Consider the following 16,395-nt stretch of genomic DNA (forward strand, 5'->3'; position numbering starts at 1 on the left):
GTCGCCCTGTGCTGTTTATCATGACTGCACCCTTCAGTCAGCACATTGGGATACAACCACAGCCTGTTCCTGTTCTTGTTCCTCCCCTTCACAGATCTGCCACTGTTAAGATGGTTGCAGCCAACAAGAGCTGGAGTTCAGAACTGCAAAGCCACATTCACTACAGATCAGAGAGGACAAAAGGAAAAGAGGAGTTTGGTTTGACTGCTCTCACTTCAGAGAAAGTGATGCTCAGACGATCGTTGTCACTTCTATGCTGGACCTGCAGATGTTGGTTGTGATTTCTGGGATGGAGAGGAGGAGAAGAAAATACCCAGCTGCCCTCAGTGCAGACAGATCTTCACTCCGAGGCCTGTCCTGGTGAGAAACACCCTGATAGCAGATTTAGTGGAGGAGCTGAAGAAAACAGAAGTCCAAGCTGCTCCTGCTGATCCCTGCTATGCTGGACCTGCAGATGTTGGTTGTGATTTCTGCACCGGGAGAAAAATGAAAGCTATCAAGTCCTGTCTGCAGTGTCTGGCCTCTTTCTGTCAGCAACACCTCCAGCCACACTATGACTCCCCTACATTTAAAATTCATAAGCTGGTCGACCCCTCCAAGAATCTTCAGGAGAACATCTGCTCTCATCATGATGAGGTGATGAAGATGTTCTGCCGCACTGATCAGCAGTGTATCTGTTATCTCTGCTCTGTGGATGAACATAAAGGCCATGACACAGACTCAGCTGCAGCAGAGAGGAAGGAGAGGCAGAGAGGGCTTGGAGAAAGTCAACAAGAAGTCCAGCAGAGAATCCAGGACAGAGAGAAAGACGTGAAGGTGCTTCAGCAGGAGGTGAAGGCCATCAATCACTCTGCTGATGAAGCAGTGAGGGACAGTGAGGAGATCTTCAGCCAGCTGATCTGCCTCATAGAGAAAAGAAGCTCAGAGGTGAAGCAGCACATCAGATCCCAGCAGAAAACTGAAGTGAGTCGAGCTGAAGAGCTTCAGGAGAAGCTGGAGCAGGAGATCACTGAGCTGAGGAGGAAAGACGCTGCGCTGCAGCAGCTGTCACACACTGAGGATCACATCCAGTTTCTACAAAGTTACCCCTCACTGCCAGATCTCAGTGAATCTACACAATCTCTGGATCACAATGCAGGTCTTCTGTCCTTCTACAGCGTCTCTGACACCATGACTCTCCTCCACAGAGTCCAGACCACATTCACTCAGCCGCTCAATGCTGGAATTGGTGTTTTGTATGATGGAGCCACAGCTGAGTTTAAGTAGACAGGAACCATCAAAGAGTTAAACTATTGTTGTTTCCATCTTTATTGCTCAGTGCTCATCCCTGTGAGGTTCCTGCATTGCTCTTCATATATATCAGCTGTCAATCAAGCAACGTAGGCTTTAATATGATGCATTTATCATTCTTTATTTTACACTGTTTAAAGGTTATTTACTCCTGTGTGCTCTTTATAGGTAGTTGTAATTATTTGTGAAATATCTGTATTGTTAGTCCATGAAATCTATCAAAGCTGCTGTAGAAAATGTGAAGCTGATTCAACAACAGAACTGAGGTGATTCTCCTGCTAAAACATAAACAAGTGCAAAGCTTTGGTGGTGAGAGCAGAGCAACATTTGCTGATCACTTTCTCATCCATTTATCACTCAAACAGGTTTGTCAAGGAGAAGGAAGTCTTCACATTTTCTATCATTTGTTGCTTTTACAAGTAATATGTTTGAATTTGTACTCTGATTCAATAAACATGGCTTCAATTAACTTAAAGAGCTGAATATGTGGCACCCTTAAGTCAGCACATTGGGATACAACCACAGCCTGTTCCTGTACCTCCCCTTCACATTACATTACATTACATTACAAGCATTTGGCAGACGCTTTTATCCAAAGCGACTTACATTACATTACCACCCTTCGCAGAGGGGGGAGCAATTGAGGGTTCGGTGCCTTGCTCAGGGGCACCTCGGCAGGGGCTTGAACCAGCGACCCTCCGGTTCCCAAGCGGAAGCACTACCCACTGGGCCACTGCCTCCCTTCACAGATCTGCAACTGTTAAGATGGTTGCAGCCAACAAGAGCTGGAGTTCAGAGCTGCCAAGCCACATTCACTACAGATCAGAGAGGACAAAAGGAAAGGAGGAGTTTGGTTTGACTGCTCTCACTTCAGAGAAAGTGAAGCTCAGACGATCGTTGCCACATCTATGCTGGACCTGCAGATGTTGGTTGTGATTTCTGCACTGGGAGAAAACTGAAAGCTATCAAGTCTTGTCTGCAGTGCCTGACCTCTGACTGTCAGCAACACCTCCAGCCTCACTATGAGGTAGCTCCATTACAGAAACACAAGCTGGGCGACCCCTCCAAGAATCTTCAGGAGAACATCTGCTCTCATCATGATGAGGTGATGAAGATGTTCTGCTGCACTGATCAGCAGTGTATCTGTTATCTCTGCTCTGTGGAGGAACATAAAGGTCTGTTAAATACAGGTTATGGTCTCTGGATTTGTTCCTGCTGTCTTGTTCCTTATGCTCTTACAGGGCCAGGGAAGAAGGCAAGAAGAAGTCTTTTAAAATGGACACATTTGTCTCCCTGGGTGACTTTCAATCGCTGCTAAAGGACCTTGATAGGAACCAGTTAGTACCAGTTAGGTGCTACTTACATTTGTACTTAGTTTGTGATCAATTTGATGATTTTCCTGTTGTTCTGTTCTGTGTGTCTGCTCTACTCATGAAACTATGACGACGACTAGTTATGCTGCTCATCTTGGCCAAAAGAGGTTATAAGTGGGAGTCAGTGGAACTTTAAATAAAAGGTGAATAAGTAAAAAATAAAATTTCTGCCACATGTTGTTAGATATGATCTGCTAATGAAAAGTTTTTCCTTAAACGGCACAAAGAACACTTACTGTATTTATCTGTGTGTTGAATCTGTCAATGTCAAACTTGTTTAGCTGAGGAAGTTTTTCATGACAAACATTTACATAAAGTTAAAAGAAAGTCATATTCTATTTTTAAGAAGGAAATATGGAAGAGAAATTGTTTTTTGCTGAATCACTTCATGAATTGGACTCTGACTTCTCATGACTGCACCCTATTCCCTCACTATCTCTACACACTTCAGTCAGCACATTAGGACAGACCACAGCCGGTTTCAAACCACTCCTCTTCATGGAATGAGTCACTGCCTGATCAGCCCACCCTCTTCCCGCTCCTCCTACTCTCAAACGACTCATTTTCTGTTCCTTCCCTCTACAGATCGGCCACTGTAAAGATGGGTGCAACCAACAAGTGCTGAGGCTTAGATCTACAGAGCCACATTCACTACAGATCAGAGAGGACAAAAGGGAAAAGAGGAGTTTGGTTTGACTACTCTCACTTCAGAGAGAGTGAAACTCAGACGTTTGTTGTCACTGAGAGGTGAAATGGCGCAGCAAGGAATTCAACTGGATCAAGCAAAGTTTTGCTGTTCAATCTGTCTGGATCTACTGAAGGATCCGGTGGCTATTCCCTGTGGACACAGCTACTGCAGGAAATGTATTAAAATCTTCTGGGTTGGAGAGGACACGATGAAAATCCACAGCTGCCCTCAGTGCAGACAGACCTTCACCCCAAGGCCTAACCTGGTGAGAAACACCATGATAGCAGATTTAGTGGAGGAGCTGAAGAAGACAGAAGTCCAAGCTGCTCCTGCTGATCACTGCTATGCTGGACCTGCAGATGTTGGTTGTGATTTCTGCACTGGGAGAAAACTGAAAGCTATCAAGTCCTGTCTGCAGTGTCTGACCTCTTACTGTGAGCAACACCTCCAGCCTCACAATGAGGTAGCTCCATTAAAGAAACACAAGCTGGTCGACCCCTCCAAGAATCTTCAGGAGAACATCTGCTCTCGTCATGATGAGGTGATGAAGATGTTCTGCCGCACTGATCAGCAGTGTATCTGTTATCTCTGCTCTGTGGATGAACATAAAGGTCATGACACAGTCTCAGCTGCAGCAGAGAAGAAGGAGAGGCAGGGAGGGCTCGGAGAAATTCAACAACAAGTCCAGCAGAACATCCAGGACAGAGAGAAAGACGTGAAGGTGCTTCAGCAGGAGGTGAAGGCCATCAATCACTCTGCTGACGAAGCAGTGAGGGACAATGAGGAGATCTTCAACCAGCTGATCCGCCTCATAGAGAAAAGAAGCTCAGAGGTGAAGCAGCACATCAGATCCCAGCAGAAAACTGAAGTGAGTCGAGCTGAAGAGCTTCAGGAGAAGCTGGAGCAGGAGATCACTGAGCTGAGGAGGAAAGACGCTGTGCTGCAGCAGCTGTCACACACTGAGGATCACATCCAGTTTCTACAAAGTTACCCCTCACTGCCAGATCTCAGTGAATATACACACTTCTATATCTGTCCTCTGAGGTACTTTGAGGATGTGACAGCAGATGTGTCAGAGGTCAGAGATCAACTACAGAACATTCTGAGTGAGGGATGGACCAAGATCCCACTAACACTGGCTGATCTGGATGTTTTACTGTCACCAGCAGAGCCCAAGACCAGAGCTGGATTCTTAAAACATTCACATGAAATCAAGACGGATCCTAACACAGTGAACAAATGGCTGTTACTCTCTGAGGGGAACAGAAAAGCAACATGTGTGCGAAAGAAACAGCCATACTCTGCTCATCCAGACCGATTTACTGACAAGTCTCAGGTCCTGAGCAGAGAGAGTCTGCCTGGACGATGTTACTGGGAGGTGGAGAGGAGCGGGAATGGAGTTGGAGTAGCAGTGGCATACAAGGATATTACAAGAAGAGGGGATATAAGTAAATTTGGATTCAATGAGAAGTCTTGGTCATTAGATGATCTAAAAAACAGTTGGACTTTCATACATAACAAAATCAAAACTCCCCTCTCCGTCTCTCCCTCCTCCAGAATAGGAGTGTACCTTGATCACAATGCAGGTCTTCTGTCCTTCTACAGCGTCTCTGACACCATGACTCTCCTCCACAGAGTCCAGACCACATTCACTCAGCCGCTCTATGCTGGAATTGGTCTAACTAATTATGGAGCCACAGCTGAGTTTAAGTAGACAGGAGGCATCAAAGAGTTACATTATTGTTGTTTCCATCTTTGTTGCTCAGTGCTCATCACTGTGAGGTTCCTGCACTGGTCTTCACATATATCAGCTGTCAATCAAGCAGCGTAGGCTTTACTATGATGCATTTATCTTTCCTTATTTTACACTGATGAAAGGTTATTTACTCCTGTCTGCTCTTTTTACGTAGTTGTAATTATTTGTGAAATATCTGTATTGTTAGTCCATGAAATCTATCAAAGCTGCTGTAGAAAATGTGAAGCTGATTCAACAACAGAACTGAGGTGATTATTCTGCTAAAACATGAAAAAGTGCAAAGCTTTGGTGGTGAGAGTAGAGGAACATTTGCTGATCACTTTCTCATCCATTTATGGACTCAAACAGGTTTGTCGAGGAGAAGGAAGTCTTCATGTCTTCTATCATTTGTTGCTTTTACAAGTAATATGTTTGAATTTGTACTTTGATTCAGTCAACATGGCTTCAATTAACTTAAAGAGCTGAAAATGTGGATTCAGTTGATTATTATTATTAAGTTCTGGGCTGGGAGCTGATTTCCCTTCATCACAGACTCTGTGTCACTGCACATGTTGTAATGTTGACTTCCTATTGCTTTTATTATGTTAATCAGCATTTAGCACCAGAAAGTTCAGAGTGAATGATGACTTTTCTGATCAATAAATTCATAAAAACCAATAATACAAGCTGTACTTCTTTCACTACAACTGAGATTTTCCTGTTCTGTTCTGTGTGTCTGCTCTACTCATGAAACTATGACGACGACTAGTTATGCTGCTCATCTTGGCCAAAAGAGGTTATAAGTGGGAGTCAGTGGAACTTTAAATGAAAGATTAATAAGGAAAAAATAAAATTTCTGCCACATGTTGTTAGATATGATCTGCTCATGAAAAGTTTTTCCTTAAACGGCACAAAGAACACTTACTGTATTTATCTGTGTGTTGAATCTGTCAATGTCAAACTTGTTTAGCTGAGGAAGTTTTTCATGACAAACATTTACATAAAGTTAAAAGAAAGTCATATTCTATTTTTAAGAAGGAAATATGGAAGAGAAATTGTTTTTTGATGAATCACCTCATGAATTGGACTCTGACTTCTCATGGCTGCACCCTATTCCCTCACTATCTCTCCACACTTCAGTCAGCAGATTAGGATAGACCACAGCCGGTTTCAAACCACTCCTCTTCCTGGAATGAGTAACTGCCTGATCAGCCCTCCCTCTTCCCGCTCCTCCTACTCTCCAACGACTCATTTCCTGTTCCTCCCCTTCACAGATCGGCCACTGTGAAGATGGGTGCAACCAACAAGAGCTGGAGTTCAGAGCTACCGAGCCACATTCACTACAGATCAGAGAGGACAAAAGGGAAAGGAGGAGTTTGGTTTGACTGCTCTCACTTCAGAGAAAGTGAAACTCAGATGTTTGTTTTCACTGAGAGGTGAAATGGCGCAGCAAGGATTTCAACTGGATCAAGCAAAGTTTTGCTGTTCGATCTGTCTGGATCTACTGAAGGATCCGGTGGCTATTCCCTGTGGACACAGCTACTGCATGAGATGTATTAAGAGCTTCTGGGATGGAGAGGAGGAGAAGAAAATACCCAGCTGCCCTCAGTGCAGACAGATCTTCACTCCGAGGCCTGTCCTGGTGAGAAACACCATGTTAGCAGATTTAGTGGAGGAGCTGAAGAAAACAGAAGTCCAAGCTGCTCCTGCTGATCCCTGCTATGCTGGACCTGCAGATGTTGGTTGTGATTTCTGCACCGGGAGAAAAATGAAAGCTATCAAGTCCTGTCTGCAGTGTCTGGCCTCTTTCTGTCAGCAACACCTCCAGCCACACTATGACTCCCCTACATTTAAAATTCATAAGCTGGTCGACCCCTCCAAGAATCTTCAGGAGATCATCTGCTCTCATCACGGTGAGGTGATGAAGATGTTCTGCCGCACTGATCAGCAGTGTATCTGTTATCTCTGCTCTGTGGAGGAACATAAAGGCCATGACACAGTCTCAGCTGCAGCAGAGAGGAAGGAGAGGCAGAGAGGGCTTGGAGAAAGTCAACAAGAAGTCCAGCAGAGAATCCAGGACAGAGAGAAAGACGTGAAGGTGCTTCAGCAGGAGGTGAAGGCCATCAATCACTCTGCTGATGAAGCAGAGAGGGACAATGAGGAGATCTTCAACCAGCTGATCCGCCTCATAGAGAAAAGAAGCTCAGAGGTGAAGCAGCACATCAGAGCCCTGCAGAAAGCTGAAGTGAGTCAAGCTGAAGAGCTTCGGGAGAAGCTGGAGCAGGAGATCACTGAGCTGAGGAGGAAAGACGCTGTGCTGCAGCAGCTGTCACACACTGAGGATCACATCCAGTTTCTACAAAGTTACCCCTCACTGCCAGATCTCAGTGAATCTACAAACTTCAATGTCCGTCCTCTGAGGTACTTTGAGGATGTGACAGCAGCTGTGTCAGAGTTCAGCTATCAACTACAGGACATTCTGAGTGAGGAATGGACCAAGATGTCACTGACACTGGCTGATGTGGATGTTTTACTGTCACCAGCAGAGCCCAAGACCAGAGCTGGATTCTTAAAACATTCACATGAAATCACAATGGATCCTAACACAGTGAACAAATGGCTGTTACTCTCTGAGGGGAACAGAAAAGCAACATGTGTGTTCGTTAAACAGTCATATTTTGCTCATCTAGACCGATTTACTGACATGTCTCAGGTCCTGAGCAAAGAGAGTCTGCCTGGACGATGTTACTGGGAGGTGGAGAGGAGCGGAAAAGGAGTTAGAGTAGCAGTGGCATACAAGGATATTACAAGGACAGGGGATATAAGTAGATTTGGATTCAATGAGAAGTCTTGGTCATTAAATTATCAAAACAACAGTTGGACTTTCTTACATAACAGAATTGAAACTCCCCTCTCCGTCTCTCCGTCCTCCAGAATAGGAGTGTACCTTGATCACACTGCAGGTCGTCTGTCCTTCTACAGCGTCTCTGACACCATGACTCTCCTCCACAGAGTCCAGACCACATTCACTCAGCCGCTCTATGCTGGAATTGGTGTTTGGGATATTGGAGCCACAGCTGAGTTTAAGTAGACAGGAGGCATCAAAGAGTTACATTATTGTTGTTTCCATCTTGGTTGCTCAGTGCTCATCACTGTGAGGGTTCTGCAGCGCTCTTCTTTATCGACTCAAACAGGTTTGTCAAGGAGAACCGAGTCTTCATGTCTTCTGTCATTTGTTGCTTTTACAAGTAATATGTTTGAATTTGTACTCTGATTCAATAAACATGGCTTCAATTAACTTAAAGAGCTAAAGGGGGGAGTAATTTGATTATTATTAAGTTCTGGGCTGGGAGCTGATTTCCCGTCATCACAGACTCTGTGTCACTGCACATGTTGTAATGTTGACTTGCTGTTGCTTTTATTATGTCCATCAGCATTTAGCACCAGAAAGCTCAGAGTGAATGATGACTTTTCTGATCAATAAATTCATAAAAACCAATAATACAAGCTGTACTTCTTTCACTACAACTGACATCCAGTTTGTCTTAAAGTTGGTCGTTCTTCACATCCTCTCTGCTACAAGCCAGGAAATACTTCTCATTCATTAATAAGCAAAGCACTGAAGCTGTTTGGTGACACGCCCCAAACTAGTTTTACTACTCTGAACATTTAATGAAGGGTGCAGTTTGAGGTGATTGTCACTACTCTCAATGCTGAAGAAGCACTGTAACAAAAGTTTTCAATCATCAAATTCTAATCTAATAACAGCATTTGAGGTGCATGGCAAAATGTGTTCAGGCCTTGACAAGCAATCCATAGTAATAACAGTCCCCCTGTGCTGCTAATCATGGCTGCACCCTTCAGTCAGCACATTGGGATACAACCACAGCCTGTTCCTGTTCCTGTTCCTCCCCTTCACAGATCTGCAGCTGTTAAGATGGTAGCAGCAACAAGAGCTGGAGTTCAGAGCTGCCAAGCCACATTCACTACAGATCAGAGAGGACAAAAGGAAAGGAGGAGTTTGGTTTGGGATCTGAGCACAAACTGCTCTCACTTCAGAGGAGGTGACAATCAGACGTTTGTTGTCACTGAGAGGTGAAATGGCGCAGCAAGGAATTCAACTGGATGAAGAAAACATTTGCTGCTCGGCCTGTCTGGATCTACTGAAGGATCCGGTGGCTATTCCCTGTGGACACAGCTACTGCATGAGATGTATGAAAAGCTTCTGGGATGGAGAGGAGGACATGACAATCCACAGCTGCCCTCAGTGCAGACAGACCTTCACCCCAAGGCCTGTCCCGGTGAGAAACACCATGATAGCAAAGTTAGTGGAGGAGCTGAAGAAGACAGATGTCCAAGCTGCTTCTGCTGATCACTGCTATGCTGGACCTGCAGATGTTGGTTGTGATTTCTGCACTGGGAGAAAACTGAAAGCTATCAAGTCCTGTCTGCAGTGTCTGACCTCTTTCTGTCAGCAACACCTCCAGCCTCACTATGAGGTAGCTCCATTAAAGAAACACAAGCTGGTGGACCCCTCCAAGAATCTTCGGGAAAACATCTGCTGTCATCACGATGAGGTGATGGAGATTTTTTGCCGCACTGATCAGCAGTGTATCTGTTATCTCTGCTCTGTGGAGGAACATAAAGGCCATGACACAGTCTCAGCTGCAGCAGAATGGACTGAGAGGCAGAGAGGGCTCGCAGAGATTCAGCAACAAGTCCAGCAGAACATCCAGGACAGAGAGAAAGACATGAAGGTGCTTCAGCAGGAGGTGAAGGCCATCAATCACTCTGCTGATGAAGCAGTGAGGGACAATGAGGAGATCTTCAACCAGCTGATCTGCCTCATAGAGAAAAGAAGCTCAGAGGTGAAGCAGCACATCAGATCCCAGCAGAAAGCTGAGGTGAGTCGAGCTGAAGAGCTTCAGGAGAAGCTGGAGCAGGAGATCACTGAGCTGAGGAGGAAAGACGCTGTGCTGCAGCAGCTGTCACACACTGAGGATCACATCCAGTTTCTACAAAGTTACCCCTCACTGCCAGTTCTCAGTGAATCTACACACTTAAGCAGCTTCTTTGTCCGTCCTCTGAGGTACTTTGAGGATGTGACAGCAGCTGTGTCAGAGGTCAGAGATCAACTACAGGACATTCTGAGTGAGGAATGGACCAAGATATCACTGACACTGGCTGATGTGGATGTTTTACTGTCACCAGCAGAGCCCAAGACCAGAGCTGGATTCTTAAAACATTCACATGAAATCACAATGGATCCTAACACAGTGAACAAATGGTTGTTACTCTCTGAGGGGAACAGAAAAGCAACATGTGTGCCGAACAAACAGCTATACTCTGCTCATCCATACAGATTCAACGACAGGTCTCAGGTCCTGAGCAAAGAGAGTCTGCCTGGACGATGTTACTGGGAGGTAAAGAGGAGCGGAAGAGGAGTTAGAGTAGCAGTGGCATACAAGGATATTACAAGAAGAGGGGATATAAGTCGATTTGGATTCAATGAGAAGTCTTGGTCATTAAATTATCAAAACAACAGTTGGACTTTCATACATAACAGTATTGAAACTCCCCTCTCCGTCTCTCCGTCCAGAATAGGAGTGTACCTGGATCACACTGCAGGTTGTCTGTCCTTCTACAGCGTCTCTGACACCATGACTCTCCTCCACAGAGTCCAGACCACATTCACTCAGCCGCTCTATGCTGGAATTGGTGTTTGGGATTTTGGAGCCAAAGCTGAGGTTAAGTAGACAGGAGCCATGAAAGAGTTTCAATATTGCGCTCATCACTGTGAAGTTCCTGCAGTGAACTTCACAGAGATCAGCTGTCAATCAAGCGGTGTAAGCTTCCCCAGGATGTTTTTTCTTTCCCTTATTTTGTGCTGTTTAAGGTTTCATCACTAGGTGGAGCATTTTTTGGTGTCTGTTCTCCTGTGTGCTCTTTAAATATAGTTATATATAATATCTGTATTGTCATCGCAAGGATTCTATCAAACCTACTGTAGAAAATAATCAACAAATGTGGATTAATTAATTAGATTATTATTCAATTCTGTGCTGGGAGCTGATTTCCCTTCATCACAGACTCTGTGTCACTGCACATGTTCTAATGTTGACTTGCTGTTGCTTTTATTATGTCCATCAGCATTTAGCACCAGAAAGCTCAGAGTGATTGATGACTTTTCTGAAGGATAAATTCATATGAACCAATAATACAAGTTCCAGTTTGTCTTAAAGTTTGTTGTTCTTTATGCTTCACTTCATCTCTGCTACAAGCCAGGAAATACTTCTCATTCATAAATAAGCAAAGCACTGAGGCTGTTTGGTGACACGCCCCAAACTAGTTTTACTGCTCTGTACATTTAATGAAGGGGTGCAGTGTGAGGTGATTGTCACTACTCTCAATGCTGAAGAAGCACTGTAAGATCCATCATTATATTCTAATCTAATAATAGAATCTGTTTGTTTTTCTTGTAGATTTTTTTGTCAATGGCCAGTCGCCCTGCACTGCTCATAATGACTGCACCCTATTCTATACTATATTATAGTCTACACACACTTCAGTCGGTACAGCCTCTCTTAAACGGCTCCTCTACCTGGAATGATAATACAAGCTGCACTTCATTCACAACAGTGATTCAATTTCCCATAAAATATCCTTTTTTTACGGATTGTTTTTACTCTAAGCTGCTACAGGCTCAGTTAAGTGAACTGCTGATCCTGCAGTGAACATTGTGGTTGCTCATTATATGACTAAACTGATGCACAACACAAGGAGACGCCAACATTTCCCCCCCGGAATTTTCGAGAACAGTGAGATTTCACAGTGCTGGACATCAGAGTGAGTGATGTCACCCCTATGGAGGTTAACAATAAATAAATCAATGAATAAAGCCTTTGTACCTGAACAGAGAATTGAAATGTATACATTCTAATTCAAACTATTTAAATAATGATTTTCGTTTTTAATCTTAAATAGGTTCAGACAATTGAATCTAAATTATTACCTTTTAACCCTTTAACACATGGAGTCAGATCATTTGGGTTGTTGAACTTTGCTCCACCTCGGTTCGTTCTTACAACGTGTCTGTCAGAACACATTTCAGCAAGTAAAGTAGCTTAACTGCAAATGCATTACTTCCTTAACCTTGTAAACCAATAGTCTGAGAAATGAGATGTCAAATAAAATGGCACAATGCAAAACGGATGTTAAATTAAATAGGGAACCTTCAGATGTGACAGTCAAGTTCATAAGGTATCAAGCCAGCCAAGCCATTAAAGCACTCCATGCCCCCGGCTTATAATATCAATAAAAACTTCAAACTTTTTAAATGCTAAGAGATAAATACACTTTTAATATTCTCGCATTGGGCTGACGTGTCTATTGATACAGTATTCACTCTTTTGGGGGGATAAATGTTCACGAGTCCGGCTAAAAATGCAAAAAGAGACTGCAAAGTACATTAAACTTAACATTTAAACCAGCTGGGTGGTTTTAGAGGTGAAGTGCCACAGATCTGCCCAACATAAAAAGCTAGATGTGCCCGACTGCACCCAGAGGATCCGCAAATGTCTTTTTCAGCTGACAAAGACAGAATTTGTGCCTTCTTCGCATGATCAATAGCGGACCACCCGAGACTTGTGTCCTCTCTGTGTAGGCTGAGCTGTCATCATTAGCCAGACAAGCGACACAGCAGAGGACAAAGTTAAAAGAAACTCTAATGTTAGCAGACAAACAGGTGGAACACAACAATGCAAACCAGGGACGACAATCCTGTTTTTGCTTTGTTTTGTGTCGTGTTTTTAAAGCGTTCATTATCTTTATAGGTCTAAGCAGGAGTGTGGCGGTTTGGTGGTTTGGCTACAGTTGAACTACTTCAAATCAGGAGATTTTAGCTTTTTAGCTCCAGCACTGATCCATATCATACCTCAACAGCAAACTGTAGCTACTTCAAAGGTAATGGCTAACTGGTGAATGGGCACTGGACACAACATGGCACTAATGATGCTGTCTGCTGAAAATAGAAGCACATTAGCCAAGGCAATGATCAGTTTGCTTCCTTTGCAATTACTCCGCCCCCTTGAGGCCAAACATAATATAACATGTGCACTGTGTACGGAAATGTGCTTCTGTAGTACAAGTGAGGTGTCACAAAGAACCAATTAAATCCTCATGGTAATTCATCTCTATGTTCAGGTAGATTAGAGCACCACTACACAAAATCTAGTAATGGGGTAGGTTTGCTGCTGTTAACCTTTCAGTGTGGAATAAGTGTAAAACTTAGTTTCCAAATGCCGATGAGCTCTCCATAAATCTAAAAGCAGCCACTTTGAAGATGCCAGCTGGCATCTGGAACACTGCCTTCTGCTGGTGTTGGCAACCTAAAGCAGCAGGATTTTGCTGTTAATTAGCCTCTCTACCATTAGACCAATAAGCAGCAGCCATGGCAGCGCATTTACAAACTGACAAAGAGCAACAGAGCATACTGGTCCATTTTCATTTCATATTTTAGACTCTCAGTTGCCACACACACACACACACACACACACTCAAACTCACAAAACCAGCAGATGCCACCAGCTTCAGTTTCAATTTGAGACAAGAGGAACAACACATTAACATAAATCAGGATTACTATGCATGATCGTCACTTCAATGATAATCAGATTGGAAAATTCTTGGAGAATTCTTCACAAAGGTCGGAATGAGACAGTTTTGCTTTCGTCATGTGTATTTGTTTATGTATGTTTTTGACACAATAGTATGTAATCTGGAGCGGAGGTACTGAGGCTGGAGCGCGTACGAAAGACAGAGCTTGTGAGAGGAGGGGAAAATGAGACCATGCAGACTAAAACATAGCAAAGGTTGTTGATGTGGAGAACAGCCAAAAAGCCACAATTACCAACATCCTTACTAAGCACCTCCACTGCCAAACATATTCAATTTGTTTGCTCCTTGACCAGCAAAGCACAAGAGCTGCATGAAAAGCCTGGGAGAGCTACTGCTGTGAAGTCACCCTCTTCTCCTTCTTCTTCTTCTTCTGGGCCATTGATACTGCTTCCTTTTCAGAAATCATGAGGCAGAAGAAGATATTCCTTCTTTCTTAAAGTGACACTTCCTATTTGTATTTTTTATTTTTATAGCTTGCAGCAATCTGGACATATTTGGCCTTAATGTACCCAGGTCCACAGACCCTTAAATGGAACTTAAATTATTTAGTGTTTGTGTTTCTTATCAATGCATTAATAATACATTAATGTAAAATAATGCTGTATGATCACGAAAACACTTAAGTTTGAGTACAATCACCATTCCTGACATTACTAATACTTGGTTAAATAAATTAGGATGCACACTTGGGCTACATGAAGACACAAGAAACCTCCACGCAATGCATATTATTCCACACACCAGGCAGTAAATACTCAATCAAATAAATAGCCTTCCACACAACACACTGCAACTCCCCTCTGAATTCATCAGCACACAGGATCTGCTGCTGATTGCAATAAGGCACAGGCACGTCCAGTGTTCCACAATCGTGCCCCCAATAAAGTTAAGGTCAAACTAAAAACAGGAATAGGAGACGGGACAGGAATTTTGGCGGCTCGGGTCAGCAGATGTTGATTTAGTGCCACTCGGAGGATTTCTATGTATGTGTGTGGCGTTATGAAAGAGCAGAGAAAACACAGGTAACACGGTCTGGATTAGGAGAGAGGAAAGGAGAGAAAGGTTGCCGTGGTCACTGCCCTGCTCGGCCTGGTGCTGTGAGGGATAAAGCCAAACCGTGATGAGAAAGTGTTTGCAGGTGGAGTAGATGTACATTTCAGTCACAGTGAGTGTAAACGCAGAGGGCAAAGTGGGACTATCTAGTGGAGGCTTCCTGGTGCTGCTTCTGCCACAAACAGGCCCACTTGGCAACATTTTCTCAACCAGTTTGAGTTACAAACACAGGAGTTTTCAAGGTAAAATCTCACTGGAAAAAAAGCTTTCTGAGGCAACATGGAAGATATTTGTATCCAACAAAACTTTTCAACGTGTTTGGCACAAAGATCCACAAGGGGCCATTCAAAGACCTGCAGACCTGCTATGAAGGAAAAGGACCGTGGACTGCAACAAATGGTACAAAATGTTCAAGATTGAAAGTCCACTGACAAGCTGTGTTTGATGATGAGTGACAGAATGAGCCGAGTATAAGATGATCTAAGCAGATTGAGTCCCGATAGCAGGAAACATTGGCATTAACAACCTCAGGGATGTGGCTGGCTCTGCTGGAGTTCCTGCAGGTGCATATAGGAGAACAGCTTTACCTTGTGTCATACATTCCCTCAGGACACATGAATGTATTTTCATCAACGTGATCAGTTAAATATTTACTGAATATGGAAATGAAGAACAAAAGCTTTCATACCCCAATACTGTACGCTAATGATATCATCTGTAAGAGCCCGGGGCCTCATCAAGCAGCCCATAAAGTTTAACAAAGCACAATGAAATGTGATTTTCACATAGTGCCATTCATTTCCATAAGCCCCTGCCTTTACTGCCCTCCCTTGTCGCCTCGGAGTCTCAGTGGGGCTGTGGAAAGTGGGGCTCTTTCACAGCTCTGTTTTCATTTAGCATCATTAGAAATTCAATTCCCAGCAAATGACTTTTTTTGCAATTTCACAGCGGTCCCTTTAGATGTATTTTCATGACCCATTTTTGTCTCAGCAGCACAGGCGTGTCTCCGTTGCTACACTCGGCTCGTTCCTAAAGTCCTCCTGTTCTTGTTTAAGCTGCTCGCTCGGACTTCTGGGGTCAGTGCAGGGAAAAGTGGTGATTTTGCCATCAGTGTTCCGTCGAGATTCAGAAGCACTGTGGCTATTTTCATCTTGTCCATATTAGTGACTGCAACCTGTGTCACTGTGTCACCAAATCCGTGGCGAGAAAGAGGCGAGCCCGAGAACGCAGGAAAGGCAATATCAACAATGACGCTGCTGCCAGGTGAAAGATTAGGAAAATAGATGCGTTTTCACTCAGGTGCCATTTTGCATATCCTCTCCACTGAGACAAAAACAAAAACACAACCTAAGCCTTCTAACGCTGGCATTCTTTCATGAAAACTGTAATGTAATGTAATGTAATGTAAAACCACCCTGTATCTTCACCAGAGTTATGAATGTTGGCTCTTTCTAAGTGAATTCATTCATTTTGGGTCACCGTTTCGACACAGGCTTTCATTTCTACGTAAAACCTGAAGTTCACTCCAACAAGCGATGAACCCTTTGCCTCTTAAGTCCCCTTATCAATATCAATTCCTT

General features: G+C 43.7%; 4 protein-coding genes across 4 annotated transcripts; all 4 read left to right on the top strand.

Moving 5' to 3' along the window:
• Positions 1–110: 110 nt before the first annotated feature.
• LOC142996180 (tripartite motif-containing protein 29-like) lies at positions 111–3,288 on the top strand. Its single transcript, XM_076147084.1, has 4 exons — positions 111–198; positions 269–1,145; positions 2,532–2,627; positions 3,249–3,288. Exons 1-4 carry the CDS (start codon positions 111–113, stop codon positions 3,286–3,288), a joined length of 1,101 nt encoding a protein of 366 aa, XP_076003199.1.
• Positions 3,253–5,760, top strand: LOC142997557 (tripartite motif-containing protein 16-like). The gene has a single exon (XM_076148284.1). It carries the CDS (start codon positions 3,416–3,418, stop codon positions 5,063–5,065), a length of 1,650 nt encoding a protein of 549 aa, XP_076004399.1. The 5' UTR covers positions 3,253–3,415; the 3' UTR covers positions 5,066–5,760.
• Positions 5,761–6,366: 606 nt separating this feature from the next.
• LOC142997541 (tripartite motif-containing protein 16-like) lies at positions 6,367–8,580 on the top strand. Its single transcript, XM_076148283.1, has one exon. It carries the CDS (start codon positions 6,528–6,530, stop codon positions 8,175–8,177), a length of 1,650 nt encoding a protein of 549 aa, XP_076004398.1. The 5' UTR covers positions 6,367–6,527; the 3' UTR covers positions 8,178–8,580.
• A 489-nt stretch (positions 8,581–9,069) lies between these two features.
• LOC142997573 (tripartite motif-containing protein 16-like) lies at positions 9,070–11,282 on the top strand. The gene has a single exon (XM_076148285.1). It carries the CDS (start codon positions 9,187–9,189, stop codon positions 10,840–10,842), a length of 1,656 nt encoding a protein of 551 aa, XP_076004400.1. The 5' UTR covers positions 9,070–9,186; the 3' UTR covers positions 10,843–11,282.
• Positions 11,283–16,395: the final 5,113 nt, after the last annotated feature.

The sequence above is a fragment of the Genypterus blacodes genome, unplaced genomic scaffold, assembly GCF_046128005.1.
Source record: "Genypterus blacodes isolate CSIRO-AG114 ecotype Tasmania unplaced genomic scaffold, CSIRO-AGI_Gbla_v1 ptg000005l_1, whole genome shotgun sequence".
NCBI lineage: Eukaryota > Metazoa > Chordata > Actinopteri > Ophidiiformes > Ophidiidae > Genypterus > Genypterus blacodes.

Excerpts from the sequence above, each read along its gene's own strand:
- LOC142997541 (XM_076148283.1), top strand. The coding sequence starts at position 6,528 with ATGGCGCAGCAAGGATTTCAACTGGATCAAGCAAAGTTTTGCTGTTCG.
- LOC142997557 (XM_076148284.1), top strand. The coding sequence starts at position 3,416 with ATGGCGCAGCAAGGAATTCAACTGGATCAAGCAAAGTTTTGCTGTTCA.
- LOC142997573 (XM_076148285.1), top strand. The coding sequence starts at position 9,187 with ATGGCGCAGCAAGGAATTCAACTGGATGAAGAAAACATTTGCTGCTCG.
- LOC142996180 (XM_076147084.1), top strand. The coding sequence starts at position 111 with ATGGTTGCAGCCAACAAGAGCTGGAGTTCAGAACTGCAAAGCCACATT. Across the intron at positions 199-268 it reads AAAAGGAAAAGAGGAGTTTG|ATGTTGGTTGTGATTTCTGG; the intron begins GTTTGACTGCTC and ends CTGGACCTGCAG. Across the intron at positions 1,146-2,531 it reads GATCACAATGCAGGTCTTCT|GGCCAGGGAAGAAGGCAAGA; the intron begins GTCCTTCTACAG and ends ATGCTCTTACAG.